The sequence below is a fragment of the Phaseolus vulgaris genome, chromosome 2 (assembly GCF_000499845.2).
Source record: "Phaseolus vulgaris cultivar G19833 chromosome 2, P. vulgaris v2.0, whole genome shotgun sequence".
Lineage (NCBI taxonomy): Eukaryota > Viridiplantae > Streptophyta > Magnoliopsida > Fabales > Fabaceae > Phaseolus > Phaseolus vulgaris.
The window spans coordinates 46,237,917-46,263,723 of record NC_023758.2 but is presented as its reverse complement, the minus strand read 5'-3'; the positions used below and the strand labels follow the sequence as shown (position 1 = coordinate 46,263,723).

Here is a 25,807-nt window from a genome sequence, read left to right as displayed (position 1 = left end):
TTACTTTTTTTACTTTAAACTCATGAGGCACAAAATTCATGAAAAAACACAGTTACTTTGTTAACCCAGTTAAAACTAATTTTAATATTTTTAACAAATTAATTTTTTAAAATGTTTACTAATACAAATACCATTTTTACACATAAGAATGACAATGCGGGGCAGACCATATGAGTCATCCATTTTTTAAACCATCAATTCTTTCTTTTTGTTTATTAATAATATTTTAACTATGACCATTTATTTTGTACAATGACATTTTTTTAAATGACATTTTTTAAAAAACTTCAATAAATTGAGTTGTTAAATAAGCAAAGTAAATTATGATTACATCCGAATTAGCCTACTCATAATATTGCATATTGCAGCATTTACCTAATCCGATGCTCTTATAGGCAAAGAAAATTGTAGAAACCTAATTGCAACTTATACCACTAGTGAACTACTTGATCAACTTTAAAGAACAATTATTTCTCTCAAGTTGAAACTTGAAACAGTCCTGCTCCCAAATTATCCTGAAGTAGAAACAACATTATCGTTGTTTTTTCTTCAAGTTTCTTTAAAAGTGCATTGAACTCTTGTTCCATCTTTCTTTATATTGCGCTTAGTTAGTATTATTGAACTTTTCTAATATTTTTTTCCCTGCCTAGAAGGGACAGAAAAATGTTAAAAATGAATTAATAGGGAAAGGATTTTGATCCTCAGCTTAGCAATAGATTAATTATCTCTACTTTATTTTGATCTAATTAAATAAAATATTTTTTTATTAATGATAAAAACATTAATTGCATCTATATTTTATTTATAAATTTTATTTAAATTTAATAATACCCACAATAAACTTTTTGCATCATTGAAAAAGTTATCCAAATGAACTTTAGGGCTTGATAGATTAAGAAGTGAACTAGATGATGAGTGACAATTTCATCCTCCACCTCCGTAGCTTTGTTTCTCCATAAATATTTTATTCAAAAACTATCTCGTAACGAAAAGTGTTAATTTTTTTTTCTATTTCAAATTGTATAATCTATACTTACTATTTATACAAAATTGTATTGTAAATTCTGAATTCTAAAGTTTGAAAAAATATTTTTCAAATTCAAAAAAATCCATTTTGAACACTAAAATTTGAAATATAACTTTTACTATTTGAATTTAAGAATTTCTAAGGTATTTTTGAAAAAAAAAATATCTTTTAAATTCTAAAATTTAGAATACAAAATTATTCAAAATTTTAGAATAATAAAAAAAAGATAAAAAAAAATAAAAAATAAATTTTCGTGTAGGAAAAAAGCATGGAGATGCAGGGAGAAAGTGCCATGATGGGTTTGTCTGAATAGGCCCAATATTTATGGATCTGAATGTCTGAATTTTCAGAGCACTCCCTCCTTTTACTTCCTATAATCTCTTTTTCTTTACACACCACCAAGAAGAACAAAATTTACTGTTCTTATACCGCAAAAACACATGTACTAGTGAAGCAGAAACTAACAGTACTCGGAAAAATAAAACATAAAATGTAAAATATATAAATAATTACATATTCTTAAAAATTATAAAAAATAATCAGCTTAAGTAGTTAGCTTCAATTTATTATCAAAACAAACTTTACACATATATATTATTATTTTTTACTCTTTCAAAGCCTCTTCTGTTTTATTTCTGTTCATTAAAGAATATACTCTTATACCAGCATTGGTTGACCTTAACCAATGTCACATTTAAATGACTATTACTCGTTACAGAATCAGTATATTTTGATCTTTTTAGTATTTGAGTATTTATTATTTATTGATGGAAGATGTTAAAAATGTTATGATTTGTATGCTTCATTTGATTTTATTATTTCATTCATTTATGCATATTTTATTATATTTTTCAAGTTTCTCCATAATTGATTTAATTTTGTTATGAATTTTAAATTTTATTATTATTAGACCTACGACCAATGCAATTGGTAGGTAAATAAGCTGGAAAATAATGCGATTAACTGAATCGGTTTAATTGATTCGAATTCAATATATACCAATTTTTTTTATATATCACAAGTACTTGCCGCGTTTAAGATCAATAAGATCATTAAAGACAATAAAAAGTTCTTTTTAAATATTTAACATAGCTAAAAACACAAATTTAAACTTAAGATAAAATATTACTCTTCACAAAGTTTATATAATCAATATTTATAGGATTTTTTTAATGTAATAAGAAGCAAAAATAAATATTTTTTAATAAATTAAAAATAATTATATGAAGATAAAACTAATTTTAATTTTTTAACAAATTAAATTTTGTTTACTAATACAAATATGCTTACTAATACAAATACTAATCTAATTCATTTTTAATATTTTTAAATTAAAAAAAAAACTAAAAAAAAAACTATCAAGATAAATAAATCGGTTTTTATTAGTACCATTTTTTTTTAAAAAAAATCGTGTAAATACATATTTAGATTTTTCATTCTTAAATTTAAAATTATATTATATATAAATTTTAATTTATGAAAATATTATCCTTAATTTGATGACAATATTCCTATTGTTAATTTATGAGATTATTAGTATTAATAATAAATATTATTTTATATTAAAAAAAATCATTTAAAAATTAATTTCTATGTTAAAAAATATATTTTGTATTAGAGAAAATTAATTTTGTATTACACAAATTAAAAAATAAAAATCAAAAAATTTAAATAGATAACTGTATTGTAAATTATGCATTCCAAAATACAAAATAGGTATAAAATATAAAATATGAATTATGCATTATGGATTAAAAAATACTTGTATTTTAGAATGCATAATCAGGCATATATATTTTATATTCTGAAATTCACAATCTAAAATACATCATTTTGTATTTTAAAATATACCATCCAAAATACATATTTCTATAAAGTAAAATTCAATTTTTATGTAGTGGAACATGAATATAGAGGGGGTGCAGAATACAATGGCACTCTCTATGGCTTGATGGGCCTAAATTGGGTATTTTGATTTCCTAGTGGAATTATTCATGATTTCCATTTTCTAGATATGCCTCCCACTCAGGGGAGAAATTGAGCAATCAACGCATAACTCTTTCTTCCTACACCTCCATACCTTCTTCTGCCACCCCCATACTAAATGTAAAAATACCGTTTTCTCCTTTTTTGTGCCACCTCCATACAAAATCCGAAAGCTGTTTTTGGATCCGGAAGTGTTCTTGAGATTTATAAAATCCAGAACTCTTTTATGCATTTGAAATAAGCCTATAGATTATGTAATTTGGATATATTGCGGATTACATAATCCAGAAGTCAATCTCATATTTAGAAAAGAATTATGGATTATGTAATCCGAAAGCTAATCACACATATGAAAAAAAGACTTCCAGATTACATAATCCGAAAGTTAATCTTATGTATAGAAAAAACTTTCAGATTATGTAATCCGGAAGCTAATCACAAATAGCTTCTGGATTATAATCCAGAAGCTAATTCTGGATCTAGAAAAAGACTTTCGGATTATGTAATATGGAATATTAAAAAAATGGTATTTTTGGAATATAAAAAACATATAGGGTGGCACAAAAAGGTATGGAGGTGCAGGAAGAAGAAGCCCAAGAAGTATTGTTTGTAAATCAGCCAGTTAAAAGAGAAACACTTTATACAAAAATAAAAGGAATAACTCTTGCTATTTGCACTCCTATATTGTATCTTTAATTTAAAATGACACCCTCATATTTTCCCAAATGAGTTTTCCACGTGGCTTTGTTATAGTATCCCACTTTAACCATGTGCAGACTTCTACTCTCCTTCCTACTGGCACTGAATCTGCCTCTAATATAAGGGTTCATTTTATTACTTCAAATATTTAGCTTCTTTTACACTTATTCCCTTGGTTTTTATTTAGCAATTTACTTTTTTTTTACTTCAATGTTGTGTAAAAATGAAAAGGAGATGTAAATATTACTCTACGAAAAGAATTGATAAATTTTTAACCTAAATTATATCTCTTTTATACTAAATAGTTTATAAAGATTCTATGATCGATCATCTGTTACTCAATATATATCTCTGAAATTTTGACATCCAAATAAAGTTCCAGTATTTTTTTTTTTCATCTTTTACCGAATCACAGTGACAAACTTTAAGCACAGATGAAATGTCAAAAATGGAATATACACAATAATATACAAAAGTAGTTCATACGTATAAAACACATAACCAGTTTAGAATTGACCACTATTTTGAGTTTGGAATTTACCTTGTTGTTTTACGAGGAATCTATGTGTTCGGTTGGTAACATTTAAACCTAATTAGCTAGTTTGCATAGCCATCCATAGTCTTATATAGGAAAGAAAAAGTGTGGAGATTTCCTCCAGAAACAAATTGCAGGTTTTAGAAAGTTATTGAAACCCACTTGCTAATTTTTTTTCTTAGTGGAACTCACATAAATTCCACTTCATTTCTCATCCAAACTTTGTAAGATAAAATAAAATGTGATTAAGATGGCCTTTGATGATTGTGAATAGGTCACAAGCTTTTGGAATATGGCCTAAACCAAACAAAAAGGAATCTTCAAGTTTTGTAGATGTTATTGTGAAGGGATATGTGTTATTAAATAACTGAACTTTTCAAAACTAAAATCAATAATTCAAGAATGATTGAATAGATTGACTAGAATGTGTCTCTTATGATATTATGGTTGAAAATGTGTAAAGCATTAAGTTGGATAATAGAAGAGTGAAAACACTGAAACAGTGAAGAAGTTATCCATCCATTTGGGGAGAACAAAACACTGTGGCAATGCAGGCTAATGCAGAAACTGTAAGTAGAAACGTGTTTGAAGAAATAAGCATAAAGATTATGATGATGCAGACACTTATATATGAGGTTTATCACATGCATGTGGAGGAATAGTTGCTTATAGCCATAAACTGTACCCTAATGCATCACAGAAAAAGTTTAGGTCTTTTCATTAAATTCTACTCAATTGCTTCAATTTCACCACGAAATAATATCATCCATTATTGACTAAAAAAATAATAATAACTTTTTACATTTAATAATAATTGAAATACTTAATGTAAAAGAAATTTAAAAATAGATAATTTAAAATGAGATTAATTTAAATCAAATGTGTTTGAATGTTATATAAATTAAATTATGAAATTTCCCTTCCGATTATAGGGTTTCAACTTTTTTTTTAAATAATCATTTTAAAAACAATTTTTTAGTGCTTTAATATCTGGATTAAAAATTGATTTCCGGAGAATACGGAGATGCTTTAAAATATTTATTTTTTAAATAAGACTTTTATGTAATTTCGAAGCATGATTCCTGAGTTAATGTATATTGAAGATTTATTTATTTATTATAATATTATTATTATTGAATGAGAAGACTATTTAACATGATTTCTATTTTAAGTGCATAACATGGTTTCTAATAACAATTTCTTTTTTTACTTTAAACACTACGTATCATGTAATGGTGACGAAAATAATTTTTGATGACAATTCATAAATTTGATTAATACAAAAAAGTAAATAGTTCGTTGATAATGTCAAATTGGTTTACGGTATTATTCAATCATTAAATTATTTCATTTCTTTCTTTTTCTTTTCTTTTCATATTATATAAATAGGACACCTATATTTTTCTCTCTTTCATTATTGTCTGAATAAGTAAACATATTTATTCTCATAATGTATAATTTGTTTTTCTTTCTTCTTTTTATCATACCACATTATTACTTATGATATTTACCAATTTTTGTGTTTAATTCATTCTTTTGTTTCTCCTTATTTCACATTTTTCTTAAGATTGTATCATCATCTACAACATTGTTTATTTTATCATTCTACCATCATAGGCTCTTAGACTAGGCTTATTGATGTTGGGACATGTTTACTGTTCCAAATATTATTGTAGCATTGTCTAGTAAACTTGATTTTTAGTTTATTAAATTACGTTTAAGGTTAGGACTCATTGAGTTACGTCTAAAGTTAGGAGACTTTAGCATTATAGATAAACTCCGATCTTGTATATACACAAAAATGTCTATTAATGTTAATATATTTGTCTATTAATGTTAATATTTGACAAATCTAGTACCAAATTTGTATAAATTAAGAGATTTCAAATAATTAGTCTTTATCATAGAATTAAGTCACTCATAACATTCGATACAGAAAGAAGAAAACACAAACTAATAAAGAAAAAAAAAAGTATTCACACACTAATTAGGAGTACACTTTGATCACACTAAATATGTTTGAAGCAATTATATATTAACAATATTTTATTAATAATTAGATTATAAACACACACAAAATTCACTAAAATCCTTTAAATTATAGTTTGGCATAAGAAGAGGTTGAGATGAAATCCACCATATTCCTTCTAAATTCTGGATCTAGCTATATGATATTCACACACATGGGTTAAATTTGCCGACAGAGCCACATAGTATTTTGAACATGGCTTTCTTAGTTTCCATGATTTTAAGAACATGATAAGATTAAGATGTAACATTTTCCTATATATCTTTCTTTGAGTGCTGTTACACTACATTAGTAATATTTGCATGCAGTAGAATAGTTACGTCTGTCACTTCCAAATTTCAAATGCATGACTTCACTTTCTTTTTTAATTTCTTTGGAAAAAATCCCCCCAAAGACTGCAATAATTTACTGGGAACATCAATTCTGTTTACTCATTCTCCTCATATGAAAAATAGTGATAATAAAACAATATATATATATCTTAAGAACTTACAATAGCTGCAAAGTAAAAAGATATTTTATCTTAAGAACTTACCAACAAGGGACCGTTGGAATTGATTTGTCATTATCGTATCAGCTTTTTATAAAATCATTTACCAGAAACAGAGAATAAACAAGCAAGAAGAAAGATAAAGAAAGTAAGAAAAGAAAAGGAAAAAATAACAACAATCTTTGTGTGATTCACCATTCTGCTACTTTAGAAGGTAATAGATTTGCTTATAAATCTGAAACAGACGAAATACATAAAGTTTTCTAACCTCTCACCTCATCAACTATCTTAATTAATTCCAACTTATGTATTTGTAGGAGCTTTTCTTGCGAGATTCAGAATTTGGAAAAGAGTTGTTATTTTAAACAAGTACTACATAATTGTCCGTTATAACTTAGGTACAGGGCACATCAACATCTTTCATTAATTTAAAGAATATTTGTTCCACTTCATTATTTTTAATGCCTATCTTCATATTTATTTTAAATTGTAATCGCGTTTCTGTTTTTTTTTTTCCATTCCAAATTACTTTAAAAAAATTATAAGTAGCAAAAACCATGACTTTTCTGAAAAGTAATTACTATCTAATAAAGAAAAAACTTAAAAAAATGGAGCTTTAGTTTCATCGTCGTTGCTGTCTTTATTAATTTACAGCAACAAGGAAGGAAGAAGCAACAATGTTCCATCTGCTTTAATTATTGGTAGAATATATCACGTGCACTTTGCAAATGGTAGACCCATTGCGCATGTCCTTTGCTTTGTTCTCTTACTATAATGAAAAACAAAAGAGAGAATTGGCACAAAAATATTTAGTCAAAAAGTTATTGGAAAAATTACAAATTTTCTTTGATCACTCTATAGCTCAGTAGGGATGAATCCTCTCTCCACAACTTCAATCACTTCCCAGTTTCCTTTTCCGTATCTTTCGCAAACCCATACGTAGCCAACAAACACAAACAATTTTCAAGCACTCAACCTTTGAAAAATTGAAAACAGGATATGAGATTTGTGAGTGTACGATGCAACCTTGCCGGCACACGTGTCGCCATTCTCCAACACCCCTCGCCAATGATTTCATCATCAACAGTTTCTTCCAAATATCTCTTCTTATCCAAAAAAATAAAATAAAAATATGTGTGTGTATAATTCAGGGTACGCAAAAGGACGGTGGATAGCTAAAATCATTCATAGAATACAACATTTTTTTATATTTAAAGAAAAAACATTATTGTTGAGTGGACAAAGTATAGTGTTGATTATCATTCAGGACCAAAAAATATCATATGGGGACCAAGTTCGCATGATGTAAGAAAGAGCATCGTATGGTGGTGTTGCTTATTTTTTTAGTGGACTAAAATGTTCATATATTATACTAAAACTTCTATAATTGACCCCTGGAACTGATTTTTCATTTCATTACACGTCTCTCTACATGAATGATAAGATCAAATTTGTTTTACACACTTATCCTGTTCCTGCACGTATCAGTCAAACCGATCTATACCTTTATTTTCCAAGATTCAAATTTCGAATTTATCTCCTTTTTTTCACATTCCTGTAGAATTTGGAATTTGCCAAAGTGCTGGTGTGAATGCAAGTGAGGTGTTTACCAAGTGGTCTCTTTAATATTTCAAATTGCACCCATAAAAGTGAAAAAAGAAATGAAAGAAGTGGAGAAAACAATGCATTGGGTCCTAGAGCGTGGAACTTTTCATAAAGACACATCAACATTCTCGTCCCACACTAGCCTCCAAAAGGTTGCTGTGTTCTGAGTGCTAGTTAGCCCGTATTGTCGCCCTTGGCTTTGCACTAGAAGCACAATTGTAGACCAACTCCATCACCTATTTTATTGTTTCAAAACGTGTACAAATTCGAAGTCGTGTCAACACGTAGAACACCTTGTTGTAGCTATATAAATAATACAACACCTAAGAGTTTACGTATATTCCGCCGAACCATCTTTGTTAGCTTACTAAGTAGTAGTAATTTCTGACAGTGTTAACCTCGTACTGAAGGAAATAGAAGTAGAAGTAGAAAGAGTTGGAGCAAGATCATGAGGGTGTTTCCTAGGTTGAAGTTTCTGTCAAGAGCAGTGCACGAGGAACAAGAGGGTGAGCATGATGGGGAGAGAAACAAGTACCCTTTAACGGATGGAAGCTTGTGCACCTCCTTAACGCTAACAGTTTGGAAAAAATCCCTCGTGATTAGTTGTAAAGGGTTCACGGTGATTGATTCATATGGAAACTTGGCTTATAGGGTTGACAATTACATCGGGCACCCCAAAGAAGTCATTCTTATGGACGCTTCAGGAAACTCTGTCCTCACCCTGCACCGCTCCAGGGTATGTACGTCATCCTCTTCATCTTTCTTTCTATGCTTTCATGCATAAGTTGATCAATTTTTCTGTACAAGACTTGATGAAGAAATGATAAAATGGCAATTTTGTAACTGGGAAAATCTCTTTATAAAGAAATGGGATACGACCATCATTGCACTGTTTGCACTAACTACTATGTGGACGGTGTACTTTGTCGGTTAATTATATAAAATGCTCTTTGTGGTTTGTAAATGAATTTAGTTAAAATGTACTATCAGTACAAATTTGTTTTGCACACGTCTAATCACAGACCTGTTTAAAGTGATTTCTGATTAATTAGAAGTGTAAACATCAATTATGATTTTGAATGGTACGTTTGATGACATGCTGATTGGTTGATAGTTGATGCCATTAAGAATTGAACACTTTAAAATGGTATTGTAGATGAGATGTTGATTTTATTTGATTGCAGAAGCTGGGATTGGTGGATAGCTGGTTTGTGTATGAAGGGGAAACGGGGACGCAGAGTCCGAGGAGTAAGTGGTGTAAATCGAAAAACAGTGCAGTTTGTTGTGTAAGGAAGCGTGTGAATCTTTTAGACGGCAAACCCAAGGTTCAGGCCTTCGTGTATCGCGTAGCATCGGACTCAGATAAACGACATGCAGCGTTTACAGTTGAAGGTTCTTATGCACATAGGACATGTAAAGTGTTTGATGAGTACAGAAAGGTCGTGGCTGAAATCAAGAGAAAGGAGGCCAATAGCAAAGACGTCTCTTTCGGGATCGAGATTTTTCAATTGGTTGTTCACCCTGGCTTTGATCCTAGCTTTGCCATGGCACTCGTTTTACTACTGGATCAAATGTTTTCCTAATACTCTCATATTTCTTGTTTCTATGTCTGATTACCATTTTACTCCAAAGGAACTGTAAATTAGAAGAGATATTTGAAAAATGAAAAAACAATTGAAGTAGTCAACTATTTATAGTGTGTTTGTTTGATTTCGTTTCTAGGAACAATGAACGCACGTCAAGCAAAAAGCTAGACAGAGTAGCGTTCACGTTTTATTTCGTTTGAGGTGGAAAACCGCTGTCACGTACATTCACATCGTGGAATCAAATATGGCTTAACCTGTCAAATTATATCTTAGGAATGGGAATTCGCTTCTTATGCTTCACAAGAGACTGAGTATGCAAACAGTTCAAATCTCCAGACTTCGTCCTCGCTATAAATAAATGCCTTAAAAGTTAAATAGAAAGAAAACTTATTTTATTCAATAAATAAACAACGTGTGAAGAGCACAAGCATCATCCAGGAGCACGTAACAAATGAGTTAGGAACTCATTTGACCATATTTTAAAAACAAGGCTATTTGCAAACGGACACTGTTGTATCCGACTCCCTTCCCTCCTGCGGCCATCATGCAAGCAACATCTAAACCTTTAAACTTGTTATTACACAGAAATTGGAAAAGAGAATATAATGGATGCTTGAGATTGCAGAGAGAGAGAGAAGTGTCAAAGGAGAGGCCAGAAGGATGTGGATCCGAAACTGCGAACCTAGCATTACAAATTTGGCAATTACCCCAGAAGAAAACCAGTATACGAAGCATGGTACAGAATGATAGTTGCATGCAATACATGAAAGATACACACCAAGAAAGAAACGAGAGAACTTAATCTCACTAATGCATATCCTACACTGCGGTAAGCAAAGAATTCTGCTGTTTTATACACCTGTTTTAATGTTACAACATTTGAATCCTGTTTGCCTCTGAACATCAACACTAGCAACAAATGCATCGCAGGCTTGCAGCCAGAACATAACAATATGTACAAAGTAGCCTTTTACTAACCTAACACTTGCTAATCACACAACAGCTGCCAGCTACTGATGTGTCTACAGTCAATAATTGTTTGATCAATCTGTGTTGTCTCTTCCCCTTTTCCAATCCATCACGACTAATTTTCCAACCTGCTGCTGACCATCATGAACCTTATTTAAATCCCTTGCGGGTGGGGGCATCATACAATGTTGCTTCAAAATGCTGGCATTCGTACGTTTGTTTTCCACCAACGAGTCTCTAACTTGTTTACTAGGTAATGATCTACTTGACTTCGAAATAGGCCACACAAAATGTCCTTTCTTAGCATCATTATTGTAGTGGCTACTGTTCTTGTTCTCAACTATGGAAAACCTTGGCTTCTTTGAGGGAATTATCTGCTCCACACTTCTGGCCACCATTTCAGATCCAATCGTTGAAATTGATCTGGAAGACATCTCTTCAAGTTTCCCATTTGATTTATAGTGGCAAGCTTTCATGGCTTTTTGTGAAGTTTTCCTTTGCCATCTTAAAATTCCATCCGAGCTCTGCCTTGGTGAGTGAGTTGCAATTTCACAGAGAGTTTGTGCAGCAGATAATATTCTTGGACAACGCTCATCTGTCACAAAGAAAAATGTTAAACAGGAGATCTTGCCATACTACAGTAAAACTTTTAGGTTTAATAGGAAACATATTTACAAAATAGTTAAACAAGTGTACTCATGCAAAAAATGTGTTATTCTAAATAACAACGTACCATTTTCTTTAGTATCCACTTGGCCTCCAAATTCTGTATTTTCAGACATCAATCAGTTAGATTATTCAGAGAGAGAGGGAAGGGGAGAAGAGAGGAATCAGAAGATAGAAAGAAACTAGAGATAAACAGTAACTTATTCAGGTAGCCTAAGAAAATCTTTTACCTGCTTTAGCCTGAGAGTTTTCTGAACAAGAAACAGAAGATGAAGAATCCAACTGATGGAAAGGAAGGTTAGCAAATAAAGATGAGAAATTCTTTTTTTCTGAACTACCAGACGAAGGAACAAGGCTCTGATCATAACTGAATGAATCAAGGTTTGTGAAGGAACTACGATCAGTATTTGTAGGGCCAGCAATGACACCTATCCTCGACCATTTACCTTGGCACATGCTTCTACTCGTTGATGACTTAACTGCATCAGAATTAGTTCTAGAATGACCACCAAAAGCATGTGACCATGGAAAGGCAGGAAGGCTAGGCCGACGAGACACCTGCTTGCCTGAACGTTGGTCATTATTACTATTCTTTGTCGTAGCAGCAGGCTTGGACACATCATGCAGCAAAGACTCCAATTCCTGGAATGGATGGACTGCAAGTCGTTCCAAAACATCCTTAGGTTGGTGTAATGGGAAGTCAAGCGGACTAGTTGAACTTTCATTTTCACTACAATGATCCTGGATGTCAAGAGCTAGTGAGTTCAAAATGATATTAATATTATATATAGTTTTATTATCAATGGAAAAGTAAATTAGAATAGGCATGCATGACCAAGCAAAAGCAACATGCTTTAGTGACTGGAGAAGCCAAATATGAAGAGGTAGCCTTTATACATAACACAACTCATTCAAATTAAAATTTTATTTTATCAAAGCCAAAAATGAGCCCTGGCACAACAGTCTCTTTGCGTATACAGGAATAAGACTGTGTACAATGACCCTCCCACGTACTTTTGCATTGTCATGAGCATTTGGCACAGGGTCCGTTAGTTCTTTAAAGCCAAAAATGAATGGATACTCAAAAAAAATAATACTAACCTTCTGACATGAGGACATATCTAATGACTGCTCTTTATCCCCATTACCAACACTTTCTGCTGCACAAACTGAACTCAATTGGCAAGTGGACACTTTCATGTTGGAGGAGTAATCCACCTCAGACATATTTTGGGACTGGACAGATTTCGGGAGCTGAAGGATAGAGCACGCCTTTCTAACCGAATTCAAAAAACTTACACTCGTATTTGATGTTTTCTTCCCTTTATCTTTGCTTAAAATGGGGCAGTCAAAAGTGCCCCTAAGGAGCTCATCTAACAGTGGTTCATTCATAAACTTTGTGACATCATGAAAATCATGTTTCAGACCATACAGCCCTGGCAACAATTTCCAAAAGAAAAATCCATTGAAATTTGTTTTAAGTTTCACACAGTAATCACAGCTTTAAAGCATAAAAGAACCCAAACAAATTATTCTGGTAAAGAAGCTAGGCTTTATTAAACTCGTTAAGTATTAATTAAACAGCTTATATTAGTTGCTTGAAATTTTAGATGAACAGTGTTAGACCATATATAATTTGCTGATATCGTTACATGTGGGTTAGATACTAATTATCAGACATATAGCAAACTGATGCAAAATCACATTTATGGAAGCAAAAAATTTCATATGTTCGCATAAAGATATGGCTCAGAAATAAATATCAAAAATCATAATTAAAAAAGAATAAATAATACTCTAAACCTCTACAACTGAAAAGAATTGAACATTAATAAACTGCCTCCATAGTGGCAGAGAGTATAACCAACCAAAATGATATCGTGTTCAAGATTCAAGAAGAATGCAAAAAGGTGCAATTCTTGAGAAATCAAGGGCATTATTGTAAGAAGACTGCGATTTAAGAATATCTGTTATGAGCAACATAACATGTTTGACTGCCTTTAAGCTGGATAAGCACATAATCAAAATTGACCTGCTTCTGGCTTCAATATCATTATAACCACAGTGGTAAAAAAACATCAGTTGTGTTATAATTGGGTTTATGAAAGAATACATATATCATAGTTAAGTAGACAACTTCAGACAGGATTTCTCAAATGTTAAATGGAATGACCTAGCATACTAAAGTAGACAACTTCAGACGGGATTTCTCAAATGTTAAATGGAATGACCTAGCATACTAAAGTAGACAACTTCAGACGGGCAAATGTTAAATGGAATGACCTGAATGGTTAGATAACTTAAATAACAAACAGATTAATCTTCGATCACAATGTCCAAGGTGCACAGTAGACAAATATATGGGGGAAAAGTTCATGAAGAAAGGGAAATTACAGGATATTTACGAAGAAGAAGAAGAACAATAGGCCTAGTAATTACATTACATACCAAAAAAGTTGTTCCCCCCACTAGTAGAACTGAACATTGATGCACCCATCTTCATCGAGGATGATTCAAATTTAGCCTTTGCAGAAGGCACTTTAAAATTCCTCTTATCACCACGTTTGCTAGCATTGCTCTTTTGCTTTGGTAATTGACTTTTCTCTATACCAAAAGAAAATCAAGGAACAAAAAGGTAAGGGGATATAGATAGGAAAGCCACAGATAGCTTGTTTGGGGGGAATATACCTGGAGAAGTACAGTTTGAATTATTTGACCCAAGTTTATCCGAAATATCCTTTGACTCCTCAATTCCAATAGGGCTCGAAGAATCTTCCGGTTGGGATATCCGGGGCCTCTTTGAACATGAACTATTACTCCTGCTTGATTTTGCAGCTCTTCTTTGTAACGTTACACCTTCCACTCTGGAACTAATCACAGGACAACTTTTTCCGTTACCACTAGGGGAATTTTTGGATGCCTCTTCACCCTTGAGATGGGGCAGCTGACTAGAATTCTTAGAAAGTTGAGTTTCTGCAAATTTGTTGCAGGAGGCAAACTCAGCTGCTGTTTTTATACTAGCAACATCTGGCACAATAACAGTGAGTCAATTAAACCATGTAATAATGAAAACAAAAACAAAAAGATGATGAGATTATGGATAGGAAAGAAATCAATTGGCAAAACCTAAAGAGGAACAACTTCACCAATACCACATGTGTTCACAATGCAGATATCAGATAGCGTCAGATAGTAATGACAGGAAGTTAAGCAACTGCAAAGTGTGAAAAAGCCACATTGGTTTAATCTGACACCATATTTGGGGGTGACTCAAATCCAAGCATTAAGCAAAGAAAGTGAGCATCTCCAGATTCTCCCCCACTAGACATTTTCTCCCAACTTCTTACACTTAACTAACACACACATATATATATATATGGCACCGTCAAATCCACACTCCAACAAATGAACAAAAGAAAAATACCAAGACATCCCATCATCAAGTTCAACCTTCCCTTATTTATGGAATATTACTGACAAGTGTAAGAGTTACACTGCCGCAGCCATAGTCAGAGCACAGCGCTTGTCCCTAGGTTTATTTCCAGCCGTAATGATATGAAATTTATCAATATTCAGGTCAAAAACAGCACAAAAACGCATAAGTGATCTAAATTACATTTTTCCAGCTTTCAAATTTGCATTATTGCATAATAGTCAAAACCACCAGCAAACAAACACCATAATATCACAGATCAACTCACAAAATCCCCAACGCCGACAACACATACACATACAGCAATAACAAAAAAAAACAACAATAAGGGTACAAAATAGTAACATAGAGAAGAAAAGAAAACAAAAGAAATGGGAAAAGATTATGGAAAGGATAATGAGAGAGCAACCGTTTTGAACTAGCGAGAAACCCTCGGATCCCATCAATTTAGGTACGGGTGCCAAGTCAAGTGGTAACGGCAATTCCACGGCGTCCATCGACGGAACCCTAAACCCCTTCGCGAATCTGGTGAAGGCCTTGGCGAGTGGGGAGTGAGGAGAGAGAAAGTGAGTGTTTGGTACGAAGGAGCATGTTGCGGCTGTTGCAGAAATTCTAGGGCAAATTTTGGGACTCAAAGATCGCTATATATAGTTTTCGGGAAATGGTCTGAAGCGTTTCGTCGGTGGGGAATATTCCGATGAGGGCAATTCCACAATATTTTTATAACACGCCCTTTTATCTTCTTTGAGGCTGTTTTTTAACCTCCTTGACGTGGCATTATCCATTTTCTTCGTCCCTCAGCTCAATAATACACATTGGTGCATGTTTATAAGTGTAACAGGCATTTATTAAAGATATAAATAAATTTTAATTGCTCATTTATTTTTATAATTACAAAATCTTTATCTTTCTTTAGTCTTTATCTTACTCAAAAACATCTCATTCTATGTATCATTTCAAAAAAAATTGTTCCTACACATATTTGGTTATTATTTGTTAATTACATGTTATATAGTGTTGTCATTTTTTTAGCAGCATATGTAGTGTTGTAATAATTATACAACGATTATATTTCAAAATAAATAATCAAAATCTTATTTTACAAAAAAAAAAAATGCTTCTGTTTGTAATTAAATGATACTAAAAAGAAAACTGAAAAGGTACATTAAAATATGAACTAAAAGAATTACCCTACAAATCAAGTGGAAAAAAAGGTATTATAAGTGTGAATTTGAGTTAAGTTAAGAGTTATGACAATGAAATGCATTAGAGTTAATTTATCCTTTATTATTTTAATTTTTTTTGTTGTATTAAAAATAATGCACCAAAAATATTCAAAGTAAAATAAATCAGCACCTAAATTGGTCAATAAAAAAACATTCCAACTTAACTTTGTAATTTTTATATTACTTGTTTATTATTAATAATTATGTTAAAAATTTATTCTTGTTACAGAATATGTGAAACCAGGATCTGTACATAGAAAAATCCTTATTGACAAATCATCGAACGGACAGGGTGTGAACGGGATATACGTGGCGATATCAAAATCATGCATTGGTCAAACTACTTAGCTAATTAAACTCGAATATTTTCTCTAACAAAATAAAATAAATTGTATGTAAGGGATTTTCAATCAGGTTAATTACCTGTTAAATTCTTAAAGTTGACTAAATGTATGGTTATTAAATTATATGCTAAGGGAATCATGGGTCAGTTGATATAATCTTCTGTGTTTAATTTTTTCTAATAAAAAATAATAATTAAATTTATTTATACATTTTATAGTTATAATTATTCTAAAATATAAAAATTACCTTGAAAGGAGAGAAAATCTTAAAGGAAAATAAGTAATTTTGTGAGAGATGAGATAAATGAGAGAATGTTGGAGAAATATATAGGAAAATAAGTAATTTTGTTCATTTTTTTAAAAACAATGGTGTATTACAAATATAATTTATATTAAAATATATTTTTGTCTGACATATGTCAGTGATCTCTTATTTATAATACAACAATTTAGTAGTTAATAACGTTTTGATAATAAAATAATATCTTTCATAACTTTCTACTTCATGTTCATATTGCTCAACTATTATCTACATGTGGCACATTCCTTCGTCAATTCATAATGTTTTTATAATTGCTTTTCGAATCGCTTTATTCAATAATTGTTTCTCGTATATTGACATAATTTTTCTTTTCATAAGATTATTGAGATTTTAAATTTTCTCAAGTCATACTCAATGTTCATAGTCATTTTAAGTTTTCACGACTTATAACTCATTTTTTAGACTATTTTTTTTCAAAATTTGTATATCAATAATTAACTCTATTAATAAGTTTTGTTTCCAAGCTTTATGGTTTATTTCCTTTATTCCTTCACGAGTAATATTAATGTGCTTTAGCACTAGGTAATAGATTCAAACTAGTACTTGGGTGAAGAATCCTATGTTGTGGATTCATTGTATTGAAAATCAAATTTTTTAAATAGGGGATTTTAGAGAAACATGACTTCATCGTGGTAAACAAAGGTACAAGTAAGGGTTATTAATAAGTTAGTCGTGAATAAAAATATTTCCACTTAAGGGAAAATGTACTAATGTGGAAGAAACTTATACTTGAAAGAGATAGAGTGAGAAAATATTATGAAATCTAGATGTGAGATTGTATCTCATATTGAGTAAAAATGAAAAACTTAAGCAACATAAAGAAGAAAATCAACAAATTCATTGCTTTAAAGTTTTGGATTAAAGGTGGGTTCTTGTATGGGTTGACTCGTAACTCATTAATATTGAATATCTTTCCCGTGTATTCATGGAACTATTAATTCGGAGGAACAAAATTATCAATAACAATAATCTAAAAACATTGTTTACAAAAAATTGAAAGTGCATAAACATAAAAGAGTATTCTATTAAAAGACGATGAAAATGCATGGTTTTGATGTGATTCTATTATTCAAATTGTTGGAAATTTCACGTTGACTATAAAATGACATTTCATAGTCTATAAATAAGTGTCACCTTATACAGTTTGGTCAGATTGAATTAAACTTAAAGTTAATTTCTTATTATAAATCAATTTTTTTTTTCAATAATACAAAGTCCTCTAACTTCAAATCAACTAAGTAAAAACATCATACTTATTGAATTTCCAATATCAAATTCTTATATGGAAATACCATTTTTAAGAAAATAAAATTAATAAACATAAACATAATTATTCATTCATCTCAATCACGTAATACATTATAAATCACTAATATGAAAAAAAAAGGAAATTCTTTGTAATAAAAAGGGTCATTCAAAACTCAAACTCAACCAATTTTTTAAAACATTTTCACAAGTACACACTAAACCTCCCAAAGCAGAACCACTCATACTATCTACTTACATATATGAGAGAAATAATAATAATAATAATAATAATAATAATAATAATAATAATAATAATAATAATAATAATAATTCTACTAATAATAGAGTGATGTAGACATCATTTTCTCATTCTTATTTAACGTTTTCAGTTTGTTTACACTTTTTATATAATCAGATAACAAACTTAAAAAATTGATTTAATGAAAGAATAATAAGGAGAGATAACTACATCACTCAACAACCGCTCATTTGAAAAATAAGACATGTAATGTGAGACCATACAATTACTTTTCTCGTTCACATTAACATTTTTTCACTTTAATATTTATTTATTCATCTCATTTTTTTATTAGTTTTACTAATTAATATTAAAATTTAATTTAGATAATGAAGATTAAAAAAAAAATACTCTATCAGTTTATAATGTTATAGATAATTAAAATGTGAATGTTTCATAAAAATGCCAGGACGTTGGTTTTCGATCGTATTTATAATTACTTTGTTATTTACAATGGATACAAATTATATAATAGATGTAATTAAATCAAGTAAGACACTTAATAATTATAAACAATATCATAAAAAATAAAATAAATTACATGGAAATTTAAAAAGTTAATTGAGCTCTAACATTAATTCAGATGGAAAACAAATTCCGGACTTCTCGATTGTAATTAATTTAATAGTTTAAAAATAACGAAAACCAATTTGAAAAAAATAAATAATTTATATGATTAATTCAATGTTTACATATGTTTTAACATCTTACAAATGTCATCTTTCTAAATTGTTGTTCTCATAATTTTTTTTATCTGTAAGAGATCTTAATATTTTTATAGTGTTGTTTAATTTCTTACCTTTTATAATATTTTATTTGATATTAAAAATAGAAAAGATTGGTTAAGATTAAAAAATTTAATAATGAAGTATGAAATTAATATAATTTAATCATGGTGTATAATTCATACTTTATTATTTTATATACATACGATAATTACTTCTATTCTTTAATTTTAATGCTGTGACCAATATATTTTATATTATTATTTTTAAATAATGTATTTATCATTTTATACTCAAAGAATGATTAATACAAAAGTATATTTAATATACTATTACAAAGTTACTTCTAATATATTAAAATTGTATTATATTTTATAATAATATTTTTTCTTTGATGTAGAGATTAATGTTTTTAATATATTAAAAATGAATTATGCTGAAATGAATAAAAAATGTAATCATATATTGAAATTAAATCATAAACTTATAAGTAAATTGTAATTTTGTTATTAAAAAAAATATAATTAAAAAATAAAAACATTGGAAAAAATTATAAATAATACATATTTGTAGTACTCAGTATTGAAAAATACTGATAATAATAACTTGCAGTAATGAGAATCAATCACATGTAGGATTTGCATAACAGTCTTGTCACTACATAGGTAAATTTTTTTATAAATACTATTAGATACATTCTTTACTCACTCTATTATTCACATGTTTCTAAATTTCTAATTACTTGAGCATTGAATAAAATTTTATAGTTGAAATAATAATAATAATAATATCTAATAATTGGACTTTTTTCTATTTTATCTTTAAAGCTCAATACGAAGAAGTCATCCAACTCAAATATTTACTTCAGACGATTTCAACTCATTTCTAATAAAAATATATATAATATAATTAAAATTAAATAAATTATATACCATTTATTTTAATATAAGTAATTTGAAATTATTGTTTGAGGAAACAAATATTTCTAAAATTAAGATTAGTTTGTAAATAAAAACTAGAAAATAAACAAAATAAAAATATATTGTGCAGAGAAAGTCCGTTGTAATTTTCATAATTACAAATTCAACCATTAAAAAATATATATTTCTTTTGCAAAAATCAACCAGGATAATTTTTACATAAAACGTATTAAAGATCAGGAGACTGATCACATGAATCCCATGTGAAGAACAGTGATTGATATAAGATCTTGATTATGATCATAGGATGATGATGATGGTGTGGTGATCAATTGGAGCACTGAAATAAAAACCTATGGCACAGGAGAGGAAGAAGAGATGACTTGGCGACACATTGCACGTGCGAGGACTGGGGTCCCACTTCCTCAAACGCTTGAGATAGGGTTTCAGACATAGGGGAGGCAAAGTAAGGTATCAAATTTTAATTTCTTTATTACTTTTTAATCATCTTATTAGTGTTATCACCATTTTTTCTCAAAACAAAATTCAAATTTAAAGGCTTATTTACGAGATGGTATGGGTAAAAGACATGTGATTTATCAATATTAATATTTATAATTTGTTATAAATTAATTTATTAATATTATTCCTTTTGCAATTTGGCTATACAAAATAAATAAATAAATAAAAAGAGAATGAATATGAAGGTGTATTATTATTTGTCCTTGTCACAAGGAAGTAGAACTAGGGTAGGGTTGGTACCAGTGGCTACTCCCTCCGCCAAACCCAAAGAGTAACCAAACTATTGGCGACGTCGATGCTTCTCTAAACAACTCCGTTTCTCATTTCCGTTCTGGAAGCGGGGAAACGGCGCCTTTCCAATCACTCCATCGTCGTTTCGTTCCTTCCCCCGTTTTGCGTTTTGGATTCATTCGTTAAACCCTTTGCTTTGCCTTCTCTCTATCTCTTTTACCTTCTTCGGCTTTATCTTTAAGCCAAAGCGAGAACCCTTTTCTTCTCCTTCTCCATAACCCGATCCTCCGCTTTTCAAATTTTCGCGAGATGGACGAGAACTTGCTCGACGATATTATCCGCCGGCTCGTTGCGGCGAAGAACGGTAGAACCACCAAGCAGGTGCAGCTTACGGAGGCGGAAATTCGACAACTCTGCGCTTCCTCTAAAGAGATCTTTCTCAGTCAACCCAATCTTCTCGAACTTGAGGCTCCGATTAAGATTTGTGGTATATATATGTATCTATATTTTTCTGTAATTAGTTGATTGGTTAATTATAATTTATCATATTGCTTGTTGTTTTGTTGGTTTTTGTTTTGTGATAATTTTTCTGTAATTGAATGGAAAACGTTTGTGAAACTTGCATTTGATTCTGTTTATTTGTTGGGATTATCGTTGTTTGCATGGAATTGGAATTATGGAAGGATTAGGATTTGGCGTGAATATGGAGGTCTTAGGTTACGGCGTCATGCCTCTTTCGAATCTCTTTTGGTGCATTGAATTTGCTATGGGCCTTTTAGGTTGGTGTGGGTTGAAGATGGGATTGCTGCTCACTCTTTTGTTTGGTTTTCTTGCGGCTGTTTAGTGAACAGGTGAGGAAGTGGGAGGGAGCAAAGGGAAGTCTAGGATCAGTGGTGACAGCTACTGCATTTCTGAGATAATCAGCTACTTTTGCACAATTATTAACACTTCATTTGTGTGAAATTGTGTGTTGAGGAGTCTGCGTAAATGAAGAATTGTTTTGATGTTTTCTTGAATAGAATTTATGACTTCTAAAGTTCTATACCCCAATAGGTGCATTACCACACGCATGAACTGGTTTTCTGTAAGTTTGTTGTGCATCTGTCGTTGTGACGTATATAGCTGTTATGGACCGATAAGGGGGACCAAGGGTGGAAAAACAGAAGGGATGGCTTTGGTATTGTAGACAAGGTGCCCCTTCTGTCAGGCTTCTGCTGCCTTGTGATGTTTTCCTGGTTCGACCAAGTTGCTTGCCTTTATGACTTTTCCATGGTACTTAGTTTAAATGGCCAATAATTGTGACAACTCCCAAAGCCTACCCATCTAATTTTCTTTGTCATGAATTTAAATTTTAGGGTCGATGTGTTGGTTGCTGTATTTATTATTGTGCTTTGCACTAGAACATCTTTTCTGTTTTAAGTAGTAATGTCATGTTTGAGAAGTTGATTTATGTTAAATTGGTTAAACTTTTTACTGTTTTCTTGTTCAAATTTTAATGCCTCGCTGCTTCAGGTTTTTAATTTTTGGCACCTTTTTGGTTTGAGGCGGTAGAAGCCCTAGAACCTATAGGTTGTCTTCCCCTGCATTTGACCACTGTGTTATGCATATATGTTAAATAGTAGATGGCATCTGTGTTAAACGATTCATTTGCAGGAGATGTTCATGGCCAATACTCAGATCTTTTAAGGCTGTTTGAATACGGGGGATACCCACCTGAAGCAAATTATTTATTTCTTGGAGATTATGTTGATCGTGGTAAGCAGAGCATAGAGACAATATGTTTACTCCTTGCATACAAGGTCAAATACAAGGAGAACTTCTTTCTTCTCAGGGGCAACCATGAATGTGCCTCCATCAACCGTATATATGGTTTCTATGATGAGTGTAAGAGGAGGTTTAATGTTCGCATCTGGAAGACATTTACTGAATGCTTTAATTGTCTACCAGTTGCTGCCCTGATAGATGAGAAGATTCTTTGCATGCACGGTGGACTATCACCTGATCTTAAACATTTGGATCAGATACGGAATATTGCTCGTCCTATTGATGTGCCAGATCATGGTCTTCTTTGTGACCTTCTATGGGCTGATCCTGATAAAGATCTTGATGGGTGGGGCGAAAATGATCGAGGTGTGTCATTTACATTTGGGGCTGACAAGGTTGTTGAATTTCTTGAACAACATGATCTTGATCTAATTTGCAGAGCTCACCAGGTAAAGAAAACCTATAGTTTTGTTTTGTCCATTTCTCTACCGTTTGGCATGCATGACGTATACGTTTGCAATTTACCACTCATCTTGTTAATGTGAAATGAAAAATAATCACATGCATTGAGTAGATTCATTATTTTTTACGACTGACTGAGAATCGGAGGGGGAAAAAGAGACAGAATGCATGAGAATACGATTAATTTGGGTTTTGACCTCATGCATTGAGTATTGTAATAAAAATTATTATGTTTAATATTTTAATCCGTGATTTTCTAGTACCAGTTGAGTTTTTCTCTTTCTTTTCTTTACCATTTTGACACCTTGTAAATATCTGATTGTGTTTGATTGATCGTTTCTTTAATTCCAATTTTTTATAATGTACTTTTACTGCATTGTGTCTCTGTCTGTCTATTCTGATTTATTGGACATTTGTTTGGCTCTTCAGTCTTTATTCTTTTTGACGAATTGGTGAATCTGTCTATTAAAATATTGGTGAATCTGGTTTTGATGTTTTCCTTTTAAAATTTTGGGCCGTGTTTCAGGTTGTAGAGGATGGATATGAGTTTTTTGCCAAGCGTCAGCTGGTGACTATATTCTCCGCCCCTAATTACTGTGGTGAATTTGATAATGCTGGTGCTATGATGAGTGTGGATGACACCTTGACATGCTCTTTCCAAATACTTAAATCTTCTGAAAAGAAAGGGAAAGGTGGATCTGGCAACAACACATCAAGACCGGGAACTCCACCTCATAAGGTAAGAAGATTGAAATTCTTTTAAGACATTTTCTTGTTTATTAATATTTACTATTTATGTTTATGTATGTGGATAGCTATTTGTATGTTTTAATGTAAGTATGTGGCAAACTTGAGTTTTAATCAAGAAGGCGACTGTATCATAACTTCTAGGTCTATGTATTAACAAACATGATCTATGTCCATTACTTAAGTTGGTTATTGTACATATGAATAAATTAGTGTGGATTTAACCTGTTCAAAAGAGATCCAAGCCTCGCGGGGCTTTACCCATAAACACTGTTCACAATTATCTTAGACTTTTATACCAAAAAATCAATTTTCTGGATTAGCTACGTTCTATTTGGGGGCTTGAGCCTCAAGTCAAATAATGACCTATAGTGCAGAGCCCGTGTTGTGTTGTGAGGGGCTTGAGCTGCTTGCTCTTTGGGGCAATTTCCCTTAACGAGGTTTTGTACCTCCTTCACGTGGTCAAGGAGTCTCATGTTTGTGGATATCCAAATTCGTGTAGTTGTCTACCAATGTTGATTTCCCTTTTGTTTTTCTTTTGCAAGCCCATCAATGTGAGACAGGATGAATAAAAGGCGAAAAGTGGACTTTTGATTTTGCTAAATTACTTCAACATCTATTAATTGTGGCTTGAAAAACTTGGGAAAGTTTGCTAGCTGCCTTTTCATTCTATCATATGCTACCTATATTTTTTAAAATATACTACCGAATTCTGATCTATCTTTACCCTTTTGCATCAGGGTGGGAAGAATTAACATTTCCGATCCATACAAAGGTCGGTGAGCTGAATGGAGGCTTTCACTCTTCGTTTAGGTCAAAGGCTTATCGTTCTGTTGCCTGGAGTGATTCACAACATATATATAAAGCATGGTGCCTTCCTTCCTTGGCAACAAAACTAAAGACAGCGGCAAGGAACAAGGCTCTTCATTGTGCGACTAATTGACCCCCTTTCCTTTCTTTCTTCTTTCTCATAGTTTTTTTGATGTACAATGGAAATTCAAACCTTGTAAGGAGAAATCCGGATATCTTATTTTGTTGCGGGAAGTTTTAATTTAGGTTAAATTCATTTCTCCTTGCTTAAAAAATTTACATTTTATATTTTAGTCATTACTAATGAAATTTACACTTTAGTTCCCTGTGTTTTACATATCATTTGTATTGATTTTTACATAAAAAAATGTTATTGTTATAATTTTGGTACTATTAAAGAATTATTTTGAACCAGGCGATGTTTTTATGAATTGAAATGTAAGTTTTTAATGTTGTGATTAAATAAAGGAGTAGGGCTCCATACTGAGTGTGACAACCCAAACAAAAGCAAAATATATGTCGCCAGGCAATACAATATTTTAAATATATGTAAACATTAGAAATAGTTTAATAAGCATGCAATCGGTTAGTAACTTGAATAATGTTATAGGAGATTAAAATATCTTGATTTTTATGTTATCTTAAAAAAAACCATTAAACTAAAAGTCATAGTATGATGATTTAATATATTAGTTAAATATTTTGCATTCACTCCTACAAAGACTATCTATGTGACAGAAAAATGATCTTTAATTCTTATCATATACAAATTCTCGTTGAATCGGTGACAATTAAAATATTGCGAACTTAATCAAACAAAATTAGTTTGAGTTAATAACATTGGAAAAAAATTATATCAAAACAAACATATTTTTTTAACATTAACCTTGTCTTGTTTTTTAATTGATAAACAAAATATTTTTAGAAATAATAAAATTTAACCCAATTCTTTTTAAATATATCCAAGAATAACCGTCTTCATCATAATAATATTTTTGAAACTATCATCTTTGAAAATGTAGCATTATTTGGTGAAACAAATTTGTCCAAGAGGAAAGTCTATGTATCCCAAAACTTTAAAATTAATGGAAAGATGTGAACACGCGCAAATACAAAATTGAAAAATGCGTTACTTTAAATTTTCCATAAATAAACATTCCATA

The 25,807-nt window shown here is 31.0% G+C and overlaps 3 protein-coding genes across 3 annotated transcripts; 2 read left to right on the top strand and 1 right to left on the bottom strand.

Moving 5' to 3' along the window:
- Positions 1–8,317: 8,317 nt before the first annotated feature.
- Positions 8,318–10,058, top strand: LOC137812681 (protein LURP-one-related 17-like). Its single transcript, XM_068614833.1, has 2 exons — positions 8,318–9,107; positions 9,556–10,058. The coding sequence occupies exons 1-2, from the start codon at positions 8,820–8,822 to the stop codon at positions 9,952–9,954; spliced, it is 687 nt and encodes a 228-aa protein (XP_068470934.1). The 5' UTR covers positions 8,318–8,819; the 3' UTR covers positions 9,955–10,058.
- Positions 10,059–10,787: 729 nt separating this feature from the next.
- Positions 10,788–15,824, bottom strand: LOC137812680 (uncharacterized). The gene is made up of 7 exons (XM_068614832.1): positions 15,435–15,824; positions 14,281–14,619; positions 14,041–14,196; positions 12,694–13,028; positions 11,823–12,333; positions 11,660–11,692; positions 10,788–11,521 (listed from the first exon to the last, which is right to left on the bottom strand). Exons 1-7 carry the CDS (start codon positions 15,520–15,522, stop codon positions 11,001–11,003), a joined length of 1,983 nt encoding a protein of 660 aa, XP_068470933.1. The 5' UTR covers positions 15,523–15,824; the 3' UTR covers positions 10,788–11,000.
- Positions 15,825–20,805: 4,981 nt separating this feature from the next.
- LOC137812685 (serine/threonine-protein phosphatase PP1) lies at positions 20,806–24,979 on the top strand. Its single transcript, XM_068614838.1, has 4 exons — positions 20,806–21,348; positions 22,515–23,074; positions 23,614–23,826; positions 24,575–24,979. Exons 1-4 carry the CDS (start codon positions 21,171–21,173, stop codon positions 24,587–24,589), a joined length of 966 nt encoding a protein of 321 aa, XP_068470939.1. The 5' UTR covers positions 20,806–21,170; the 3' UTR covers positions 24,590–24,979.
- The last annotated feature ends 828 nt before the right edge of the window (positions 24,980–25,807 follow it).

Excerpts from the sequence above, each read along its gene's own strand:
- LOC137812685 (XM_068614838.1), top strand. The coding sequence starts at position 21,171 with ATGGACGAGAACTTGCTCGACGATATTATCCGCCGGCTCGTTGCGGCG. Across the intron at positions 21,349-22,514 it reads GGCTCCGATTAAGATTTGTG|GAGATGTTCATGGCCAATAC; the intron begins GTATATATATGT and ends ATTCATTTGCAG. Across the intron at positions 23,075-23,613 it reads TAATTTGCAGAGCTCACCAG|GTTGTAGAGGATGGATATGA; the intron begins GTAAAGAAAACC and ends GCCGTGTTTCAG.
- LOC137812681 (XM_068614833.1), top strand. The coding sequence starts at position 8,820 with ATGAGGGTGTTTCCTAGGTTGAAGTTTCTGTCAAGAGCAGTGCACGAG. Across the intron at positions 9,108-9,555 it reads TCACCCTGCACCGCTCCAGG|AAGCTGGGATTGGTGGATAG; the intron begins GTATGTACGTCA and ends ATTTGATTGCAG.
- LOC137812680 (XM_068614832.1), bottom strand. The coding sequence starts at position 15,522 with ATGGACGCCGTGGAATTGCCGTTACCACTTGACTTGGCACCCGTACCT. Across the intron at positions 14,620-15,434 it reads TTTCTCGCTAGTTCAAAACG|ATGTTGCTAGTATAAAAACA; the intron begins GTTGCTCTCTCA and ends TTATTGTGCCAG. Across the intron at positions 11,693-11,822 it reads AAACTCTCAGGCTAAAGCAG|AATTTGGAGGCCAAGTGGAT; the intron begins GTAAAAGATTTT and ends CTGAAAATACAG.